Here is a 21,267-nt window from a genome sequence, read left to right as displayed (position 1 = left end):
GCCGCGAGTTCGACGGTGAACGGCGGCGAGCGCGCTCGGGCAGAGGGGAACGAAGGGGAGAGGGAGGTGGATCTGGCGGGGGGAGGCGCAGAGGCTGAGGGACGAGCGGGGGCGAGTGGGAGAGAGGCCCGAGGAGGCGGGGGAGCTGGCGCCCTTATCCTCCCCGTCGCCGGCGAGGGGGTGCGGCGGGGACGGCCACTGTTCGACCCCGGTCGGGGGAACAGGGAAGGGGACGCGGGGGAGAGATGGGCTGGGCCGAGGGGCGGGGGTGGCGGCCCAGTTTGGGCCTCGGGTCCAGTGGGGGAACGGGCCTTCTCCTGTTTTTCCTTTTCTCTTACTTTGTCTGTTCTGTTTTCTGTTTTCTTTTTATTTGTTTATATTCTTTTCTGTTTTATTTCATTTAAAAGTATTTAGGTATTTTATAAAAATGTGTTTCCTCCACCATAATTACCAGTGTATTATTTAGCACCCACCGAACATTTTAGTTTAAGTTTTTGAAAACTTTTATTTTTCCACTTTTAAATTTAATTGAAGTTTGAACTAGGAGTTTGAAAAGGAATGTGATTCAAATGTGATCAAGCCCTGTTTAGCAACATGATTAGCTTAATCACAGGGAGTTACTGTAGCATGATTCTCAGGGTGTTACAAATCTCCTCCACTACAAGAAATCTCGTCCCGAGATTTAGGAGATAGAAGGAAACAGTGCGGGGTATTCTTCGCGCAGACGATCCTCTCGTTCCCAAGTGGCCTCATCTTCAGAATGGTGCGACCACTGGACTTTGAGAAACTTGATCGCCTTCTGACGTGTGCGGCGTTCAGCTTGGTCGAGAATGCGGACCGGATGCTCCTTATAGGAGAGGTCTTGCTGCAATTCGAGCACTTCATGATCCACAGCTCGGATTGGATCCTTGAAGCAACGGCGGAGCTGTGACACATGGAACACATCGTGAACCTGAGAAAGGTTCGGCGGTAGCTCCAGTTGGTATGCCACTTTTCCACGCCTTTCGAGAATAGTGAATGGGCCAATATAGCGAGGAGCTAGTTTGCCCTTGATCCCGAAGCGGTGAGCACCCTTCATAGGTGTGACTCGAAGATAAGCCTTTTCGCCAGGTTGATAGACCATGTCTTTATGATGACGGTCATACTGACTCTTCTGACGTGACTGAGCAGTCTTGAGATTCTCACGAATAATGCGGACTTGTTCTTCGGCATCTTGGATAATATCCGGACCGAAGAGTGGACGTTCCCCAGTTTCTGACCAGTTCAGAGTGGTTCGGCACTTTCGTCCATATAACACTTCGAAGGGGACCATCTTCAGACTAGCTTGATAGCTATTATTGTAAGAGAACTCAGCATACGGGAGAGATTCCTCCCATTTCTTGCCGAAGGAAATAACGCAAGCTCGAAGCATGTCTTCGAGAACTTGATTGACGCATTCAACTTGTCCTTGCGATTGAGGATGAAACGCAGTACTGAATGACAGATGAGTTCCCATTGCTTCTTGGAAACTTGCCCAGAATCTTGAAGTGAATAAGCTACCACGGTCTGAACTGATAACCAATGGAATACCGTGGAGTGAAACAATCCTGGACATATAGAGCGTTGCCAACTGGCTAGCAGTGATCGTTTCTTTGACCGCCAGGAAATGTGCAACTTTGGAAAGCCGGTCAATGACGACAAGAATAGCATCATTACCTTTCTGTGATTTGGGAAATCCAGTGACGAAGTCCATCTCAACATGGTCCCATTTCCATTCAGGAATAGAGATAGGTTGCAGAGTTCCAGCAGGCCTTTGATGTTCTGCTTTGATGCGACGGCAAACGTCACACTCAGCAACATAACGAGCAATGTCTTGCTTCATATTAGTCCACCAGAATCTCTGACGGATATCTTGGTACATCTTTGTACTACCAGGATGGATACATAGAGGCGTATCATGAGCTTCTTTCATAACTTCCTGTGTCATATCCAGGTTTTTCTCTGCACATGGCACCACTAGGCGGCCCTTGAAGTATAGGGTGCCATCTTCAGCAATGGTGAAGAATGAGGGCTTTCCTTCTGCGAGGTAGCGCTTAATCTTGTGGGCTTCAGAGTCATACCTCTGTAGCCTTTTGATGCTGTCCTCGAGATCTGGTTTAGCAACTAGGGTATTGAGGGAACCCTGGGCAACAACGTGGAGGTTCACCTTTCCAAATTCCTTAGGAGGGGGAGCGAGTGCACCCGGAGGAACAATATGGAGGTTCAGCTTCCTGAATTCTTCAACAAGCGAGGGCTGAACTTTATGAACCTGGAGGTGGTTGCAGTAAGACTTGCGGCTCAAGGCATCAGCCATTACATTAGCCTTGCCTGGCGTATAGGAAATACCCAAGTCAAAGTCTGCAACGAGCTCCATCCATCTCTGCTGACGGAGGTTCAGATCTGGCTGAGTAAACAGATACTTCAGACTTTGGTGGTCAGTGAAGATCTCGCAACGATTACCGAGAAGGTAATGTCGCCACTGCTTCAGCGCATGAATGACGGCAGCAAGTTCGAGGTCGTGAACTGGGTAGTTCTCTTCGTGAGGGCACAATTGTCGAGAGGCATAAGCAATCACCTTGCGGTCTTGCATTAGGACACAGCCTAATCCTTGACGGGAAGCGTCGCAGTAGATGACGAAGTCCTTCTTAGTATCAGGTGGAGCTAGAATTGGGGCAGAAGTCAACTTGTCTTTGAGTGCCTGGAAACTTTCATGACATTTGTTTGTCCATTGGAACTTGACGCCCTTATGTAACAGGTTAGTCAGAGGCCTGGCGATCTTGGAGAAGTTCTCGACAAATCGACGGCAATAGCTGGCGAGACCGAGAAAACTTCTGACTTGCTTAACGTTCTTGGGAGGAGTCCAATCAAGAATAGCCTGAACTCGCTCGGGGTTGACGGCAATACCATCCTTAGAGATGACATGCCCAAGATAGGTTACTTCCGGTAGCCAGAATTCACATTTAGAGAACTTGGCATATAGTTGATGCTCTCGTAGCTTTTCCAGCACAAGTCGAAGATGTTCAGCATGTTCTTCTTCGTTCTTGGAAAATACCAGGATATCATCCAGATAAACCACGACAAACTTGTCGAGGTAATACATGAATATATAGTTCATCAGACGAGAGAAGGTGGCTGGAGCATTGGTTAAACCGAAAGACATGACGGTGTACTCGTATGAACCATAACGAGTCACGAAGGCGGTCTTTGGGATATCCTCTTCGCGAACACGGATCTGGTGGTAGCCCAACCTCAAGTCGAGCTTAGAGAACACTGACGAACCCGCCAGTTGATCATACAGATCATTGATCCGAGGAAGAGGGTATTTATTCTGAATGGTAGCTTGGTTTATAGGACGGTAGTCTTGAACTAACCGGTTTGTCCCATCCTTCTTCTTGACAAAGAGAGAAGGTGCTCCCCAAGGAGACCAACTTGGGCGAATGAATCCTTTGCGAAGAGACTTGTCGATTTCCTCCTTAAGCTCAAGGAGTTCATGCGGCGGCCATTTTGTAGGGTCGCTTGGCTATAGGAGTGGTGCCTGGTTTCAAGTCGATGATGAATTCGACAGCTCTAGCAGGGGGAATCCCTGGACGTTCTTCAGGGAAGACGTCGAGGAATTCACGCACGACGGGAATGTTTTCAATGCCCTCGAGTGGTGCAGCGTTCAATGCATTCAAGGCGTAAAGCCTTGCCTCGGCATTTTGCACCAGATGAGCTTGGTAAGCAACTATTTCATCCGAAGGGTGTAGCAGATGGATGGTTTTAGTGGCGCAAACTATAGAAGCAGTATGCGCTTTCAACCAATCCATACCCAAAATGAGGTCGATGTTAGACGACTTCAGGATAATGGGAGAGGCATAGAATTCCAGCCCTTCGATTCCACGGGGACATCGATGCCAACCAAGGAGGTTTGACACTGTCCCCACGGGGGTTTTGACCAATACAGAGGTGTTCATCTCCTCACATTTAACGTCGTGCTTGTATGCAAAATCTTCTGACATGAATGAATGCGATGCACCTGTATCAAATAAAACGGATGCTGGTACTGGAATTTACGAGGAGTGTACCCATCACAGTAGCAGGCTGGTCTTGAGCTTCGTTGAGATCAACGTGGTTGGCATGAGCACGACCATACGGCTTAGCATTGTTGCTGCGGGGCTGGTTGTTACACGGCCCGTTGCTGGAAGGGCAAGTTGATTCTGATTCTGATGGCAGTCCCTGGCACGGTGACCTGGTTGTCCACACTTGTAGCACAGACCATTATTGGGAGTGGGAACAGGAGCTTGGGATGGTGGAGCTGGAAGTCTTGACTGCTAGATGGTGGTGGAGGCAGACGAGGTGCAGCATATGGTCTGCCTTGGGGCAGATGCATTTGGACGGTACATGCTGTTCGGGATCCATATCTTACGCTTCTGTGCGGGCGAACCCGAAGATGAGCCCGTGTCACGGTTGCGCCTGTGCGAGCTCTGGTATTCCTGCAGACCAGTTTCGACATTGATGGCCTTGTTCACCAAGGTGGCGAAATCAGCAAAGTCATGCACTAGAAGTGCGAGCTTGATGTCAGCTTGAAGGCCATCACGGAACTTCTCCTGTCTGCGTGCATCAGTTGCAATGTCTTCTTCAGCATAGCGGGACAAGTCCAGAAACTCCCGCTGATAAGCTTCGACAGATTTGTTGCCTTGGGTGAGGTTGCGGAACTCACGCTTCTTCCGGTCCATGACTCCCTGAGGAATAAAGCGGGCACGGAAAGCTGCTTGGAAGTCTGGCCAGGTGATGATTGTTCCAGCTGGCAGAGTACGCCTGTGGCTGTCCCACCATTGAGCTGCGGGTCCCTTCAGAAAGAAGGAAGCAAAGTTGACATAGCTGGCAGGGGCTACATCAGCAGACTCCATCTCATAGGTGATGTCACGGAGCCAGTCATCAGCATCCAGAGGCTGAGTTGAGCTGCGGTAGATGGTTGGGTTGAGGCGTATGAAATCTTGAAGAGTCACTTGGGCTGGCTGCTGGTTCATATTGGGGCGAGGAAACTGAGCCATCATATTTTCCATGAATTGGCGGTTCAGTTCAAACTGTTGGATCATACCAGCCATGTACTCAGGTGGTGGTGGGGCATCGCCACCACGACCACGACCACCTGGTCTAACCATCCTGCTAATATATAACAGGGGTGGTTCAGCATTGAGAAATTCTTACAAAGACAAGAATCATTCATGATGAAACATGCATAACGAAAGGAGCACGATAGCTACTACATAGTAGTCGGCATAACTTACAAAAGGGGTCATGCATAGAGTTCAGTACACAGAGTTCAGTACATGGACTAAAACATCATAGGCGGCACACAGGCTCGCGGCGACTGCAACTAATACTACAAGCAAGCCTACATCAGTCCCAAGAGGTACTGTGGAGGTAATCGTAGCCCGACAGCTGGTAGTGAGGCAACGGATAGCCCTCCACGTCAGCAGACTGGGGGCCGCGGATACTCAGGTGTAGAGCCCGACGCTCAGGTGGCAGAAGAGGACCAAGTGCGGGAGAGTAGCCTCCCACCTCTGGCCAACCAACACCGTGGGGCATCACGGTCCTGGCTGGGTAGATCGCAGTACGCGGTACCTGTCCAGACCGGACAAAGGGGTGCAGCAGCGTCAGAGCACGGTAAAGGTGCTGACGGGTGGTGTACATCTCGTGGCGAAGAGCTCGGTTAGCTCGATCCAGCCCATCAGCATGCAGAACCAGGTGCTGATGGTAGAAGGGCTCTCGGGTGACAGTGGAGTAGGCAGCAGTATAGTATCCCTCCGCACCAACATCAGATGCGATAGCAATGTGCCTGAAAGGGGAGGTGTCCAACTCCCGATACTCTCCACGAAGACGTGTCAGAGCAGCATAGGCAGCATCGTGGACAGCCATATCGATGGTCACACCAACACCATGTGCGGTGTGCAGCACAGTAGTGGAGTCATACTCCCGAGAGTAGAGGTGGACGATGGCACGGTACTGCTCCTGGTTAAAGTCCTGGTACTCCTCGTAGACGGTGTACTCAGGGTGCCAGCGATAACCCAGATAGGTCATCATCTCAGCTAGCACCGCAGGTGATCCCGAGGCACCAATGGCCATCGTGTGGCGAACGACCTGCCTCGTGGGTTCCATCTGAAAGCAAAGACGTTTCAAAGGAGTCAAATGACAGTGTGTGAATTGTTCAAAATACTATTCTAAGAAACAACTATGGCTTATCCATCTTTGGGGTGAACGCGGTCACGGGATCCTAGTGTTAGAGTTAGTAAATTCGTTTAACCCGAGTAGAAGAGAGTTCAGAGTCCCAGAGTAAAGGTCGAGGAGTAAAAGATCCTAGTACCACCCAATGGCGACGTGGGCCCGTAAGACACACAGCCATGTTAGTAAAAGTTTTGTAATGTCTAGACTCGACTTCGGCCAAGGAGTGTGGATAGGGGGATTCCTACAGGCAGTCGGCTCTGATACCAACTTGTGACGCCCCCGATTTGACCGTACACTAATCATGCACGCAAATGTGTACGATCAAGATCAGGGACTCACGGGAAGATATCACAACACAACTCTACAACATAAATAAGTCATACAAGCATCATAATACAAGCCAGGGGCCTCGAGGGCTCGAATACAAGTGCTCGATCATAGACGAGTCAGCGGAAGCAACAATATCTGAGTACAGACATAAGTTAAACAAGTTTGCCTTAAGAAGGCTAGCACAAAAGTAGCAACGATCGAAAAGGCAAGGCCTCCTGCCTGGGACCTCCTAACTACTCCTGGTCGTCGTCAGCGGCCTGCACGTAGTAGTAGGCACCTCCAGTGTCGTAGGTGTCGTCGTCGACGGTGGCGTCTGGCTCCTGGACTCCAGCATCTGGTTGCGACAACCAGATAGAAAGGAAAAGGGGGAAAAGAGGGAGAGAAGCAACCGTGAGTACTCATCCAAAGTACTCGCAAGCAAGGAGCTATACTACATATGCATGGGTATATGTGTAAAGGGGCATATCAGTGGACTGAACTGCAGAATGCCAGAATAAAAGGGGGATAGCTAGTCCTGTCGAAGACTACGCTTCTGGACATCTCCATCTTGCAGCATGTAGAAGAGAGTAGATTGAAGTCCTCCAAGTAGCATCGCATAGCATAATCCTACCCGGCGATCCCCTCCTCGTCGCCCTGTTAGAGAGCGATCACCGGGTTGTATCTGGCACTTGGAAGGGTGTATTTTATTCAGTATCCAGTTCTAGTTGTCATAAGCTCAAGGTACAACTCCGGGTCGTCCTTTTACCGAGGGACACGGCTATTCGAATAGATAAACTTCCCTGCAGGGGTGCACCACATAACCCAACACGCTCGATCCCATTTGGCCGGACACACTTTTCTGGGTCATGCCCGGCCTCGTAAGATCAACACGTCGCAGCCCCACCTAGGCTCAACAGAGAGGTCAGCACGCCGGTCTAAACCTATGCGCGCAGGGGTCTGGGCCCATCGCCCTATGCACACCTGCACGTTGCGTACGCGGCCGGAAGCAGACCTAGCCCCTTAATACAAGCGCGAGCTTACGGTCCAATGCGGCGCGCGCCACTCAGTTGCTGACGTCAAAAGAGCTTCGGCTGATACCACGACGTCGGGATACCCATAACTACTCCCACGTAGATGGTTAGTGCGTATAGACCAAATGGCCAGACTCAGATCAAATACCAAGATCTCGTTAAGCGTGTTAAGTAACCGCGAATGCCGACCAGGGCCAGGCCCACCTCTCACCTAGGCGGTCTCAACCTGCCCTGTCGCTCCGCCACAAAGATCCACTCGCGGGTACTCCTACGAGCCGACCCGACTTAAATCATCACATGTGTCATGTATATAGTATATAAGTATATACCCGTGATCACCGCCCAGGTGATCACGGCCCGATAGTATAGCACAGCAGACGGACAAGAATGTAGGGCCACTGATGGAAATCTAGCATCCTAGACTAAGCATGTAGGATTGCAGGTAAAGGTAACAACAATAGTAGCAAGGATAGGCTATGCATCAGAATAGGATATCGGAAAGCAGTAACATGCTACACTACTCTAATGCAAGCAGTATAGAGAAGAATAGGCGATATCTGGTGATCAAGGGGGGGGGCTTGCCTGGTTGCTCTGGCAAGTAGGAGGGGTCGTCGACTCCGTAGTCGAACTGGGCAGCAGCAGTGTCGGTCTCGTAGTCTACCGGAGAGAAGAGGGGGAAGAAACAGTAAATACAATGCAAACATAAGCATGACGATGCGTGACATGACAATGAGCGGTGCTAGGGTGTCCTAACGCGACAGTAGGTGGTACCGGTGAAGGGGGGGAACATCCGGGAGGTATTCCCGATGTTTCGCGTTTTCGGACAGACGGACCGGAGGGGGAAAGTTGCTAGTTCGATAGGTTAGGGAGGTGTGGTGGACGAACGGACTGCGTATTTGGATTCGTCTCGTCGTTCTGAGCAACTTTCATATAGAAAACATTTTCATCCGAGTTACGGTTTAAAAGATATGAATTTTCAAAGTTTATTTGAATTTCTGGAATTATTTATATTCAGCAAAAATGAATTATGACGTCAGCATGAGGCAATGCTGACGTCAGCAGGTCAACAGGTCGGCTGACCAGTCAAACCAGACAGGTGGGTCCAGTGGGACCCACATGTCAGCCTCTGTTAGTCTAATATTATTTAAACTAATCTAACAGTCTAATTAGAGGGGTGGGCCCCATATGTCAGTGAGTGATTAGTTAAACTAATTATTTTTATTTATAAAACATTTTCTTTTCTTTTCTTTTTTATTTTTGCGGCGGGGCCCGCATGTCAGTGACTGGGCCTGCCCAGTCAGCAGTTGACTGGTCACCCAGTCAACTGGGGCCCCGTGGGGCCACTGGCAGGGGCACTGGGGTGGCCCCAGGCCAGCCACGTCGGCCGGCCGGCGCCGGAGCGACTCCGGCGAGCCAAACGCGGCGGCGCGGCTCGGGAGGGGGTGCGGGTTTCACGCACAGTGGGTTTGCGGGGGCGTGGCTGGGCGCGTTCGACGCGGCTCGGCGTCGCGCGTCCAACGGCGGTGGCCGGAGGGGCTGGAACGGCCGGGGCGAGCGCTACGAGCTCGCCGGCGGCGAGGTGCTACGGGTGCCCGACGGAAACGCGGCTACGGCGGGCTATCGAGCAAGCGGAGGGGCTGGGGGGCATCTACGTACGGTGGGAAGTGCAACGGGCTTGAGCCCGTGACCAAAAGGTCACCGGAGACCCGCCGGCGGCGAGCTCCGCGGCGCGGCGTTCGGGCGCGCGTGGGGGAGCAGCTACGGAACGCGGGCGAGCTAACGGAGAGGGGGAGGAGAGCGGGAGCTCACAGCGGAGCCGTAGGGAGTGGCAGTGAGCTCGGGGAGGGCGCGGGGTAGCCGGAATCGGCGACGAACGACGGCGGCCGAAGGTTGAAGACGAGCTCGGGGAGGTCGGTGCAGTGGCGCTCGGCTCGTTCCCGATGGCGTAGTCGATGTAGTCGACGGCGGGGAGTCGTTCGGGCACGTCGTCGGGGCAATCGGGGCACGGTGGCCGCGAGTTCGACGGTGAACGGCGGCGAGCGCGCTCGGGCAGAGGGGAACGAAGGGGAGAGGGAGGTGGATCTGGCGGGGGGAGGCGCAGAGGCCCGAGGACGGAGCGGGGGCGAGTGGGAGAGAGGCCCGAGGAGGCGGGGGAGCTGGCGCCCTTATCCTCCCCGTCGCCGGCGAGGGGGTGCGGCGGGGACGGCCACTGTTCGACCCCGGTCGGGGGAACAGGGAAGGGGACGCGGGGGAGAGATGGGCTGGGCCGAGGGGGGGTGGCGGCCCAGTTTGGGCCACGGGTCCAGTGGGGGAACGGGCCTTTTCCTTTTTTTCCTTTTCTCTTACTTTGTTTGTTCTGTTTTCTGTTTTCTTTTTATTTGTTTATTTCTTTTCTGTTTTATTTTATTTAAAAGTATTTAGGTATTTTATAAAAATGTGTTTCCTCCACCATAATTACCAGTGTATTATTTAGCACCCACCGAACATTTTAGTTTAAGTTTTTGAAAACTTTTATTTTTCACTTTTAAATTTAGTTGAAGTTTGAACTAGGAGTTTGAAAAGGAATGTGATTCAAATGTGATCAAACCCTGTTTAGCAACATGATTAGCTTAATCACAGGGAGTTACTGTAGCATGATTCTCAGGGTGTTACACATAGGCCAAAACGCAATCGCCGGGTGCGCTGGGGGGCCGAACGGCTGGAGATGCTGTTAGCCCCTCTCCTTTGCAGCTTTGCTACTAGTAGCTGTCAGCGCTGTCTGATACGTCGCCAGCGTATCTCTAATTTTTTATTGTTCCATGCTATTATATTATCTGTTTTGGATGTTTTATATGCATTTATATGCTATTTTATATTATTTTTGGGACTAACCTATTAACCTAGAGCCCACTGCTAGTTTCTATTTTTTCCTTGTTTTTGAGTTTCGCAGAAAAGGAATATCAAACGGAGTCCAAACGAGCTGAAAATTTACGGTGATTTTTTATGGACCAGAAGAAGCCCCTGAAGCACAAGAGTTGCGCCAGAAGAGTCCCGAGTCAACGACAAGGGTGGACGGTGCGCCCCCCCCCCTAGGGTGTGCCCCCCTTCCTTGTTGCTGACTCGTGGACCCCCCTGACGTGAAACCGATGCCAAAAATTCTTATAAGTCCAGAAACCCCCAGAAAGAAACCTAGATCGGGAGTTCCGCTGCCGCAAGCCGCTGTAGCCACGAAAAATCAATCGGGAGCCCGTTCCGGCACCCTGCCGGAGGGGGAAACCATCACCGGTGGCCATCTTCATCATCTCGGCGCTTTCCATGACGAGGAGGGAGTAGTTCACCCTTGGGGCTGAGGGTATGTACCATTAGCTATGTGTTTGATCTCTCTCTCTCGTATTCTTGATATGGCACGATCTTGATGTACCGCGAGCTTTGTTATTATAGTTGGATCATATGGTGTTTCTCCCCCTCTACCTTCTTGTGATGAATTGAGTTTTACCTTTGAGGTTTCACTATTATCGGATTCAATACTATTATGGGTTTGAGAACACTTGATGTATGTCTTGCGTGGGATACCCGTGGTGACAATGGGGTGTTTTATTGATTAACTTGATGTATGTTTTGGCACTCAACTCGCGGATTCCCTAGGTGACATTGGGGTAATCTATGCATAGGGGTTGATGCACGTTTTCATCCTTGTTTCTCCGGTAGGAATCTTGGGGCACTCTTTAAGGTTCTTTGTGTTGGATTGAATATTATGAATCTGAAGTTGTTTGATGCATATCGTATAATTGACCCACGGATTCTTGTGGTGACATTGGAATATCTAGGTGACATTAGGGTTGATTGATGTGTGTCATATGGTATTATTTTACTACGAACTCTAGGGTTGTTTGTGACACTTATAGGAATAGCTCAATGGATTGATCGGAAAAAATAACTTTGAGGAGGTTTCATACCCTAAAAGCAATTTCATCTTATGTTCTCCGCGATAGGAACTTTGGAGTGACTTTTGTCGCACGTTGAGGGATTTCCATATGATTTAATTATATTATCATTGTTGAGAGAACTTGCACTAGTGAAAGTATGAACCCTAGGCCTTGTTTTCAAGCATTGCAATACCGTTTTTGCTCACTTTTGTTACTAGTTACCTTGCTGTTTACATATTTTCAGATTACAAAAACCTATATCTACTATCCATATTACGCTTATATCACCATCTCTTCGCCGAACTAGTGCACCTATACAACTTACCATTGTATTCGATGTGTTGGGGACACAAGAGACTCTTTGTTATTTGGTTGCAGGGTTGTTTGAGAGAGACCATCTTCATCCTACGCCTCCCATGGATTGATAAACCTTAGGTCATCCACTTGACGGAAATTTTCTACTGTCCTACAAAACTCTGCGCTTGTAGGCCCAACACGAGTCTACAAGAAGAAGGTTGCGTAGTAGACATCACTGTCATGTCTCCATTCACCTATAACCATGCGTCCTATTTACCAATTTGACTATCGCACTGTGGTTGCTGTACTCCCAAACAGTGAGGCTGTTCATACTAGATGTTGCCCCAGGCATCATCTGGGCCGTCCGATGCGAAGCTGCTTTTCATAATTTTGCCTTTATGACGAAATGTTCGAATTACAATCCGATAGCAAAGATGCTTTCTGGAAACAGGTATTACATCAAAGCATCTTGACACTGAAGAAATGGAGATGCACTATTGAGTTTGCATCGCGGCCTGTGTACAAAAGCTCGAATTCCTGGGAATCAAACAAGTTAAGGTTATAGATGCCACGTCAGAGAGAAGCTCATAAAAATCAGAGCATACTTTTTTGCAACAACACTAGCTAAAATGATATGTCGGTGTTGAAGAGGCTCGGAGAGCTCCTCGGTCGATGTGTCGTATCGTGTTAGATCCAGTCTTCCGGGCTTGATGTCTATCGTGGCTCGTTAACGTCTTCTGACTAGGGGTTTTTCTCAGTGTCAAGATGTGGGCCAACTTCTGGTGCTCTCCTTCTCCGGCGACGGCCATGGGTGCTTGCTAGTTGCGGATAGGGCGGTATGCAATAGTACAACAACTTGTATCATCTTTGCTTTCTGTTGCTTGTATGCGTTGCGTTTGTTCGCTGTATTGTCACTATATTACAAATACAAGTAACGTATGCCTACGGTTTATATATCTTTTAAAAAAAATTCTAAATGTCACCTCCAAGACGCACTCCATTGAAGAAGGAAAAATTCAAAAATAAAATCTAAAGATACCGTCCCCTTGCAGCATAGTACTGAAAGCAATGGCTCCTCCGGTCCCTGTCGCGGTGATCCAGATTTTAGATTCTTCGGTCAGTTATCCCCCACGCTAGCTCAAATCCACGGCGTCCCGTTCCTGCCGGGAGAGAGAACGGCCGGCGGCATGGACGCCGATCGCCGTGGGGGCTTAAGGACGCCGATCTTTGCGGACGATGAGGTACGTAGAAGCTTGTAACTATAGTAATTAGCTGCAGTATCGATCGGATCGAGGTCAGGAGGCTTGCGCGCTGTTGCGGGAGGCCCGATTCGGGGCCGTGGGCGCCTGCGCGCCCTGCAACTGCAGCCTCGAGCCACCCTGCGCCGTCGGTGTGGCCTACCACGCTCGACGATTCCTGTGTGCACCAAGGCAATACCGGTAACTTCTGCTAAAACATGTGATCGCGTTTAAATTCTGAGCTTTCAATTGCTATGCCAGGCCCAGGCGTCTGGTTCGGAAGCTCGGGAGCATGAGGTGCACAAGGCGGCCGGTCACTGCTCTGATAAGGCGCTCAAAGTCATCTTGTGTGAGTGTCTAGACAAGTGAATTAGCATAAGCCGTCAGTTCCATATATGCACTAGTTCCAAAGGTAGAACTAATTCTAGGCCATTAATCGTTGGAATTATTTTGGTCTGATTATGACTACTGATATTGAAGTTCGACCTGAATCAGCTAACAAAATCCATGTTGATGTGTGCCAGGCCTGCAGTTCCTGGAGGTCAGTGCTTTCTACGGGGTCTACCTGAACTTGATAGTCTATCTTCAGGATGTTCTCCATGGAGACAGCGCATCCAATGTGACGGCCGTGAATTCTTGGGCTGGGGTCAGCTACCTCATGCCCCTGCTCGGCGCCGCCGTCGCCGACTCCTACTGGGGAAAACACAAGACGGTTTTGATCGGCCTCTCCATTTCTGTCGTCGTAAGTGATGGATCCTCTGCATTAGCACCGGCCGGCACGGCAACCCTGCTACTCTGACTAACAACCCAAAATTAACAGGGGATGGCCATGGTCACCACGTCAGCTACGCTGCCATCTCTGAGGCCGCCGCGGTGCTCGCCGGGCGCGTACTGCGCACCGGCGACGCTTAGCCAAGAGCTAGTCTTCTTTTCGGGCATATACCTGTGCGGCGTCGGGATCGGCGCGTCCAAGGCCGTCTTCATCTCGTTTGCCGCGGAGCAGTTCGACGACGACGATGACAAGAACACGTCGGGACGGGAGGCCAAGGCGTCCTACTTCAGCTGGTACTACGCGGTGGCCAACGTGGCCATGCTGACCGCGGGGACATTGCTGGTTTGGGTAGAGGACAAGGTGAACTGGGGGCTCGGGTACGGCATCTGCGCGTCGTTCGTCGTGGTCGCCGTCGTCGGCCTCGCCGCGACGGCGCCCATGTACCGGCTCGTGCCTCCGGCGGGCAGCCCGATTAAAGGCGTGCTCCAAGTGCTCGTCGCGCTCTCTCGCAAGGTAAACCTGGCGGTGCCTGACGACGCCACTGAATTGTACGAGGAGGATGGTGTCAAGAACCCGTTGCTGCATCCGCTGCACGAACGATTGCAGCACACCGAACAGTTCAGGTAGATCCTATGAGGCATGAAAGTGTTGATTTTAATCAGAGTTTCAGAATAAATGCTCTGCGAGTGTGCGCCCATCAGGTGCTTGGACAAGGCTGCCATTGTCACGGCCGAGGACTTGGAAGACGGCGACCTGAACCGGCCATGGAGGCTGTGCACGGTCACCCAGGTGGAGGAGCTCAAGACTCTGCTGCGGCTGATCCCGATATGGCTCACCTCGGCCGTCTACTTCGTCGCCAACACGCAGGCGCAGACCACGTTCGTGCAGCAGGGCACCAAGACGGACTCCCACATCGCGGGCGGCGCCGCCTCCGTCCCGGCCGCGTCGCTGACGTCCATCGAGACGGTGCTCGCCGCCGCCTACGTCACGTTCTACAACAGGGCCGTCGCGCCATCCGTGGCGTTCACGCCGCTCCAGCTCATGGGGCTCGGGCACGCGACGGCGGCCGGCGCGGTGGCCGTGGCCGCGTGCACCGAGGCGTGCAGGCTGCGGATGGCCGGGGGCCAGGAGGCGGCCCAAATGGGCATAGCGTGGCTGCTGCCGCAGTACGCCGTGATGGCGGTCTCGGACGCGTCGCTCTCAGTGGGGCAGATGCAGTTCTTCTACGACCAGTCGCCGGAGACGATGAGGGGCGCGTCGACGGCGTTCTACTTCCTGTCCATCTCGCTCGGGAATCTGATCAATTCTCAGCTGGTGACGCTGGTGGCGTCCGTCACCTCGGCTGGGGGCAGAACGGGATGGTTTCCACCGGAAATGGATGATGGGCGCCTAGATTACTACTTCGTGCTCGTTGTCGCCATCACTTTGCTCAACTTTGCCGTGTTTGTTGCCCTTGCTAAGAACTACACGTCAAAGAGAGTTAGATAGTTGGATTCCAAACAAGGAAAAAGATAATAATACTTATGTAGAGCCAGTGAATTATGATGCTAGTCAGGAGTCTCTAGACTCCCTTGCACCAGATTGGGGGTGACAACTCGGGAGGGTGAAGAGGTGGGAAAAGAATTCTATGAGACCAGGTCTCACGGGTTAGCAGGTGAGACCCAACCTGATGGATGACACATGGCATTCACAAATCACAAAACATCTACAGCAATGTGGATGAGAATTTAAGGAGATGTCGCAGATTGGTAGACAAGCAAGATGCCAGAATTGAAGAACTGGCTAAACAGAGAGATGCTGATAAATATAACTATGGTAAGAATTCTGATTTAGATACTCCCAACTCATCTTTACTGTTTATGGTAGAGAAAATTGGCATTGATTTGGGGTGATCCATTGGCATGATTAACCAAAATATAGAAATCATTGCTAAAATGGAACAGTTTAGAAAGGATTTTTTTTCAAACTCACATTATTCAGAAAAATGATTTCCTAGAAACAAAAGAGAGTAATCTCATTGACACTGGTGATGTGAGTATTAGAGAATTATGCTCTGATGATGACCGTTCAGATGCTGAGTTGGAGATGGACTATTTTTCTCATCTTAAGAATATTTTTACTAGTGGTAAACAGGGCAGTAATGGCTCACCAGGTCTTACCTGTGTGAAGCCTATTGTCTCTATTGGGGGAACTAAATATAGTGGGAAAAGAATAAAGAAATGATAGGGATGGTTTGGAATGTGAGGGGGGTTGGGCCCTGATATCAAGAGAAATTTTATCAGAGAGACTATCTGCAATATACAAATTAGATTTTATAGGGCTTCAAGAAACTATTAAAACTGATTTTACTAGAAATGAACTACAAAATTTGTGTGGAGGGAAAAATTAGTTGGAATTGGTCTCAACCAAGAGGTAGAGCTGGGGGGATTTTAGTGGGTATCAATAATGATAGTTTTGACATTGTCAATGTTGAGATTGGCATCTACTTTATTAGAACTTTACTTTTGGATAAGAAAGGCAAATTTGAATGGAATCTCGTCATTGTTTATGGAGATGCCCAAAATGCAGGCAAAGTTGCTTACTTAGCAGAATTGTCCAGGGTTTACCAAGATAATGTTGTTGTCCCATGTGTCATGGGAGATGACTTTAATATCATTAGGGACCACTCGAACTTTGTCTTTAATGCCATTATTGAGCAGGCAGGATTGAGAGACTTGCCTTTAAATGGGAGAAACTTCACTTGGGCTAAGAACCAAGATAACCCTACATATGTGAAACTTGATAGAATTTTAATATGCCCAGATTGGGAAGAACAATATCCTTTGGCTGAAGTGCATGCTTTAGAAAGAGAACTTTCTGATCATACACCTCTGGTCTTAGATACCGGAAGTAAGAGTAACTTCACTCCAATTTTTAGATTTCAAAATTCCTAGATGTTGAGGGAAGGTTTTAGAGATTTTGTTCATAAAATTTGGTCTGCACATTATTCCGGCAATACTATTGAATAATGGTAGAGGAGGATGAAGATATTTAGATAAAAAGTGAGAGGATGGATCTTGAATTTTGATGCCTGGTATAGAAAACTGAAGAAATAAATCTTAACAAAATTAGACAAGATTGATAAGAATGCTGAAAATTTTGGGTTGTGTGCTCATGATAGAGATGAACAGAAGGAGCTCAGAGCTCAATTACACAGATTGCTTAAACAAGAGGAATTGAAGTGGCTTCAGAGGTATAAAGATAGAGAGATTAAAGATGGGGATTGTAACACTAAATATTACCACGATAATGCCAATGGCAGAAGAAGGAAAAAGTTTCTCTCTCTCCATCAAGATGAAGGGGTGATTGAGGGGGAGGAGTACCTAATTAAATATAACACGAATTTCTATAAAAGTCTCTTTGGTCGGCCTAATTCGTCCACAATCAATCTGAATATTCAGAATGCACCTGGGATTACCAGAGAACAAGCTGCCCTATTGATAAAACATTTTTGATGGAGGAATTACATTTTTGTGGTGTTTAATATGGAAAAGAACAAAATTCTAGGCCCTGATGGGTTGCTTGTAGACTTTTATCAACACTTTTGGGAGTTGGTAAAGTGGGACCTCATGAAATTACTAAATGATTTCCATGCTACAAAATTAAATATATCAAGACTCAATTATGGTATTATCACTTTAGTGCCAAAAGTACCTAATGCTAAACAAATTCAAAAATTCAGACCAATCTGCCTTCTCAATGTTAGTTTTAAGATCATTACAAAAGTTCTGATGAATAGGTTAAGCAAAGTGATTAAGCCCATCATTTCCCCTACACAAACTGCCTTTATCAAAGGGAGGTATATTATGGAAGGGGTTGTAGTATTGCATGAGGCTTTGGACACTATCCATCATAAAAAACAGAGTGCAATTCTATTTAAGGTGGATTTTGAGAAAGCTTATGACAAAATAAAATGTCCACTATGATTGGGGGGTATGTAGGGATTAAGGTGAATGACACTATTGGACCTTATTTTAAAACTCACAAGGGAATGAGGTAGGGGGTGATATGTCCCCTTTGCTATTTGCTTTAGCTGCTGATGCTCTGGCTATAATCTTAGATAAAGCCAAGGATAATGGGTATGTCAAAGGGGTGATGCCTGAGTTTGGGAATAATGGTGTGAATATTGTACAATATGTTGATGACGCCATTTTTCTGATTCAGGATGATGAGGAAAGTGCTAGAAATTTAAAATTCATCCTTACTGCTTTTGAACAAATGTCAGGATTGACTATTACTTTTCATAAAAGTGAGGTGTTTTTGTTTTGTGAGGCTAGGGAAAAAGTTGACATATACCAGGAAATCTTCACTTGTAAGCTGGGGGAGGTACCTTTGAAATATCTTGGTTTACTTGTCTCTGATGTGAGATTAGGAAACAAGTTTTGGAAGGTGGTCACTGAAAAAATTGAAAAAAGGTGTGCATGTTGGCAAGGAAGGCTATTGAATATGGCAGGTAGAGTGACCTTGGTCCAGTCTTGTCTATCCAGTATACCAATATATATGATGTCTTTCTACCCTTTGCCAGTGGGGATTAGGAAAAAAAGTTGATTTTTTTAGAGCCAGATTGGTGTTGCGGGAAAATGAGGACAAAAAAGCAATACCACTTAGTTAATTGGAAAACCTACTGCCTTCCTAAAAACTTGGGAGGTTTGGGGATCTTAAATCTAGATTTGATGAATAAAGCTTTGTTGGCTAAATGGTTCTAGAAGCTAGAGACCGAGGAAAGAATTTGGATTGGTATCCTTCTTAATAAATATGTTAAAGGAAAATGCATCTCTGCGATTAAAAAAACCTGGAGACTCCAAGTTTTGGGGTAGTCTTTTGCAAGTCAAAGACTTCTTTTACCAACATGTTAAAAACCATTGGGTGATGGCAGTAACACTAGGTTTTGGGAAGATTGGTGGGTGGGGTCCAAGCCTCTAAAAGAGGCTTACCTTAGTTTATACAATATTAGCTTTGACCACAGGATTTTTGTGGCGAAGGCAATTGATATGCGATGGAATAATTTCACTTTTAGAAGGGCTTTAAATGGAGATAAAAAAATTCTTTGGTCTAGCCTTAAGATGAGATGTGAAGAGGTTAGGATGTATGGGGGAAAAGATAAACCCGAGTGGATGCTTACTGTTGACAGAAAATTTTCTGCCAAATCATTGTATTTGTTTCTCATTAAAACTGATGTACGTTTTCCTCATAAGTTTCTTTGAAAAATTAAAATTCTAGCAAAAATTAAGATGTTTTCTGGTTGATGATACGTCTCCGTTGTATCTACTTTTCCTAACGCTTTTGATCTTTGTTTTGGACTCTAATTTGCATGATTTGAATGAAACTAACCCGGACTGACGCTGTTTTCGGTAGAACTATCATGGTGTTGTTTTTGTGCAGAAATAAAAGTTCACGGGATTGGACGAAACTTTTTGGAGAATTATTTTGGAATAAATAAAAAATACTGGAACCAAAACCCACTAGAGGGGGGGCCCAGCTGCCCACTAGGCACCAGGGCGCGCCACCCCCCTCTGGCGCGTCCTGGTGGGTAGTGGGGCCCACGAGGCTCCTCCAACCCTATTATGGATACTATAAATTCATATTATCTGAGAAAAAAAATAAAAAAGATTCATCACGGTTCACGATATGGAGCCACCGCCACCTCCTGTTCTTCATCGGGAGGGGAGATCTGGAGTCCGTTCTGGGCTTCGGAGAGGGGGATTCGCCACCATCGTCATCACCAACCATCCTCCATCATCAATTTCATGATGCTCACCGCCGTGAGTGAGTAATCTCTTCGTAGGCTTGCTGGACGGTGATGGGTTGGATGGGATTCATCATGTAATCGAGTAAGTTTTGTTATGGCTTGATCCCTAAATCCACTATGTTCTGAGATTGATGTCGCTATGACTTTGCTATGCTTAATGCTTGTCACTAGGGCCCAAGTGCCATGATTTCAGATCTAAACCGTTTATGTTTTCACCATTATATCTATGTTCTTGATCCGATCTTGCAAGTCATATGCACCGATTACGTGTTATGATCCGCATGTGACGCCCGGATAATTAGGCTACAGTAATCCCACGTTAATGATGCCACGTCACCTCGATTACCGCTGCTAATCTCGCGTTAGTTCGAAACCAGTTCGAATTCAGAATCAAGCAAACAATAAAATATTTTCAAATATTAAAACTAAAATGTTGGGGTGTTGCCAAATAATGCATAGGTAATTATTGTGGAGAAACCACAATTTTATAAAAGGTTTAAGTGCACTAAAATATTTAAAACAGCAGCAAAACATTTAACTAACTACCCTTTTCAAATTGATAAAATATTAAACTATTTTGTTTTAGTTGCGGAGCTAATTGTGGTAGTGGCATAATTATTAATGCTCTTTTAGGTACAACTTTTGTATTCTATAAAAGCTAAAATTTAATAAAATAGAAAGGAAAATTAAATAAAAAGAGAAAGACAAAACAAAATAAAAGGAACAAAAAAAAGGCAAAGCCCCCCCTCTCCTTGGGCCGAGTGGCCCAATTGGCCACCCAGGCCACCAAGAGGCCCACCCCGCACTCCCCATATCCCCCACCCCCCGAAACCCTAGCCTAACCACCCCACACTCCTCCCCCACTCGCTCTCTGCTTTCCTCCCGATCCAGATTGGATCGGGCACTCGACGGCGCCCCTCGCCGCGTCGACCACCCCCGCCACACGAGGACCGTGCCACCCGGAGCGCCTCCGCCTCGCCGTCCTCCTCGTCGTCGCATCTCCGAATCGTCGTCCCCGTCGTCCTCCTTGACACCCACTGCCCCGTACCCCTACAACTCCCCCCGTGAGCTACCACGTCGCCAAGCCCTGCTCCTGGCCGTGCCGAAGCGCGCGCGTGAACCGCGCCCGTGGCGACCCCCATCGCGCCCTTGGGGCGCGCTGATGTCGCCTCCCCACTCCGTCGCTCCGGCCATCCTCGCCTTCTCGCACCACCACCGCGGCCATCTACGCCTGTGCGCGTCCGGCGCCCGCACTCACGGCGCCCCACCCGCGCGGCCTTGCGCCTTGCTGCCGCTTGTGCGGTGGCCGCCGGCGCCTACCGCGCTCCCCCGCACCTGCCGAAGGCCGCCACTGCTCGTCTCGCCGGCGTGTGTGCCCCACAGCTCCCCGCACCCGGCGCTGCTCCTGTCGTCGCCGGCCACCGAGGCCCCCAGGCGCGCTCGCCCTCGCCTCTCCTGGCGTCAGGTGCGAGCACCCGCAGCAGTTCGCCCGTCGCCCGCTTTCCCCTCGCCCGTTCGGGCGGCGCCCGTTGGCCGACCCGCTACGGCCCCTAGGGCCTATGACAGATGGGCCCCACGCCCAGAACGTTTTTAGATAAAAAAGATAATAATAATAATAATAATAAATTTAACTAATTAATTAAGTTAATTAATACTATTTAATTAATCTAATTAACTAGTTAGTTTAATTAAACAGATATTA

The 21,267-nt window shown here is 48.8% G+C and overlaps 1 protein-coding gene across 1 annotated transcript; it reads left to right on the top strand.

Annotated features, from left to right (window-relative positions):
- Positions 1-12,904: 12,904 nt before the first annotated feature.
- On the top strand, positions 12,905-15,359 carry LOC123049946 (protein NRT1/ PTR FAMILY 8.5-like). Its single transcript, XM_044472799.1, has 5 exons — positions 12,905-13,008; positions 13,267-13,354; positions 13,530-13,747; positions 13,826-14,400; positions 14,479-15,359. The coding sequence occupies exons 1-5, from the start codon at positions 12,955-12,957 to the stop codon at positions 15,263-15,265; spliced, it is 1,722 nt and encodes a 573-aa protein (XP_044328734.1). The 5' UTR covers positions 12,905-12,954; the 3' UTR covers positions 15,266-15,359.
- The last annotated feature ends 5,908 nt before the right edge of the window (positions 15,360-21,267 follow it).

The sequence above is a fragment of the Triticum aestivum genome, chromosome 2D, assembly GCF_018294505.1.
Source record: "Triticum aestivum cultivar Chinese Spring chromosome 2D, IWGSC CS RefSeq v2.1, whole genome shotgun sequence".
NCBI lineage: Eukaryota > Viridiplantae > Streptophyta > Magnoliopsida > Poales > Poaceae > Triticum > Triticum aestivum.
The sequence above is the reverse complement of the archived record's forward strand: the minus strand, read 5'-3'. Positions and strand labels throughout refer to the sequence as shown.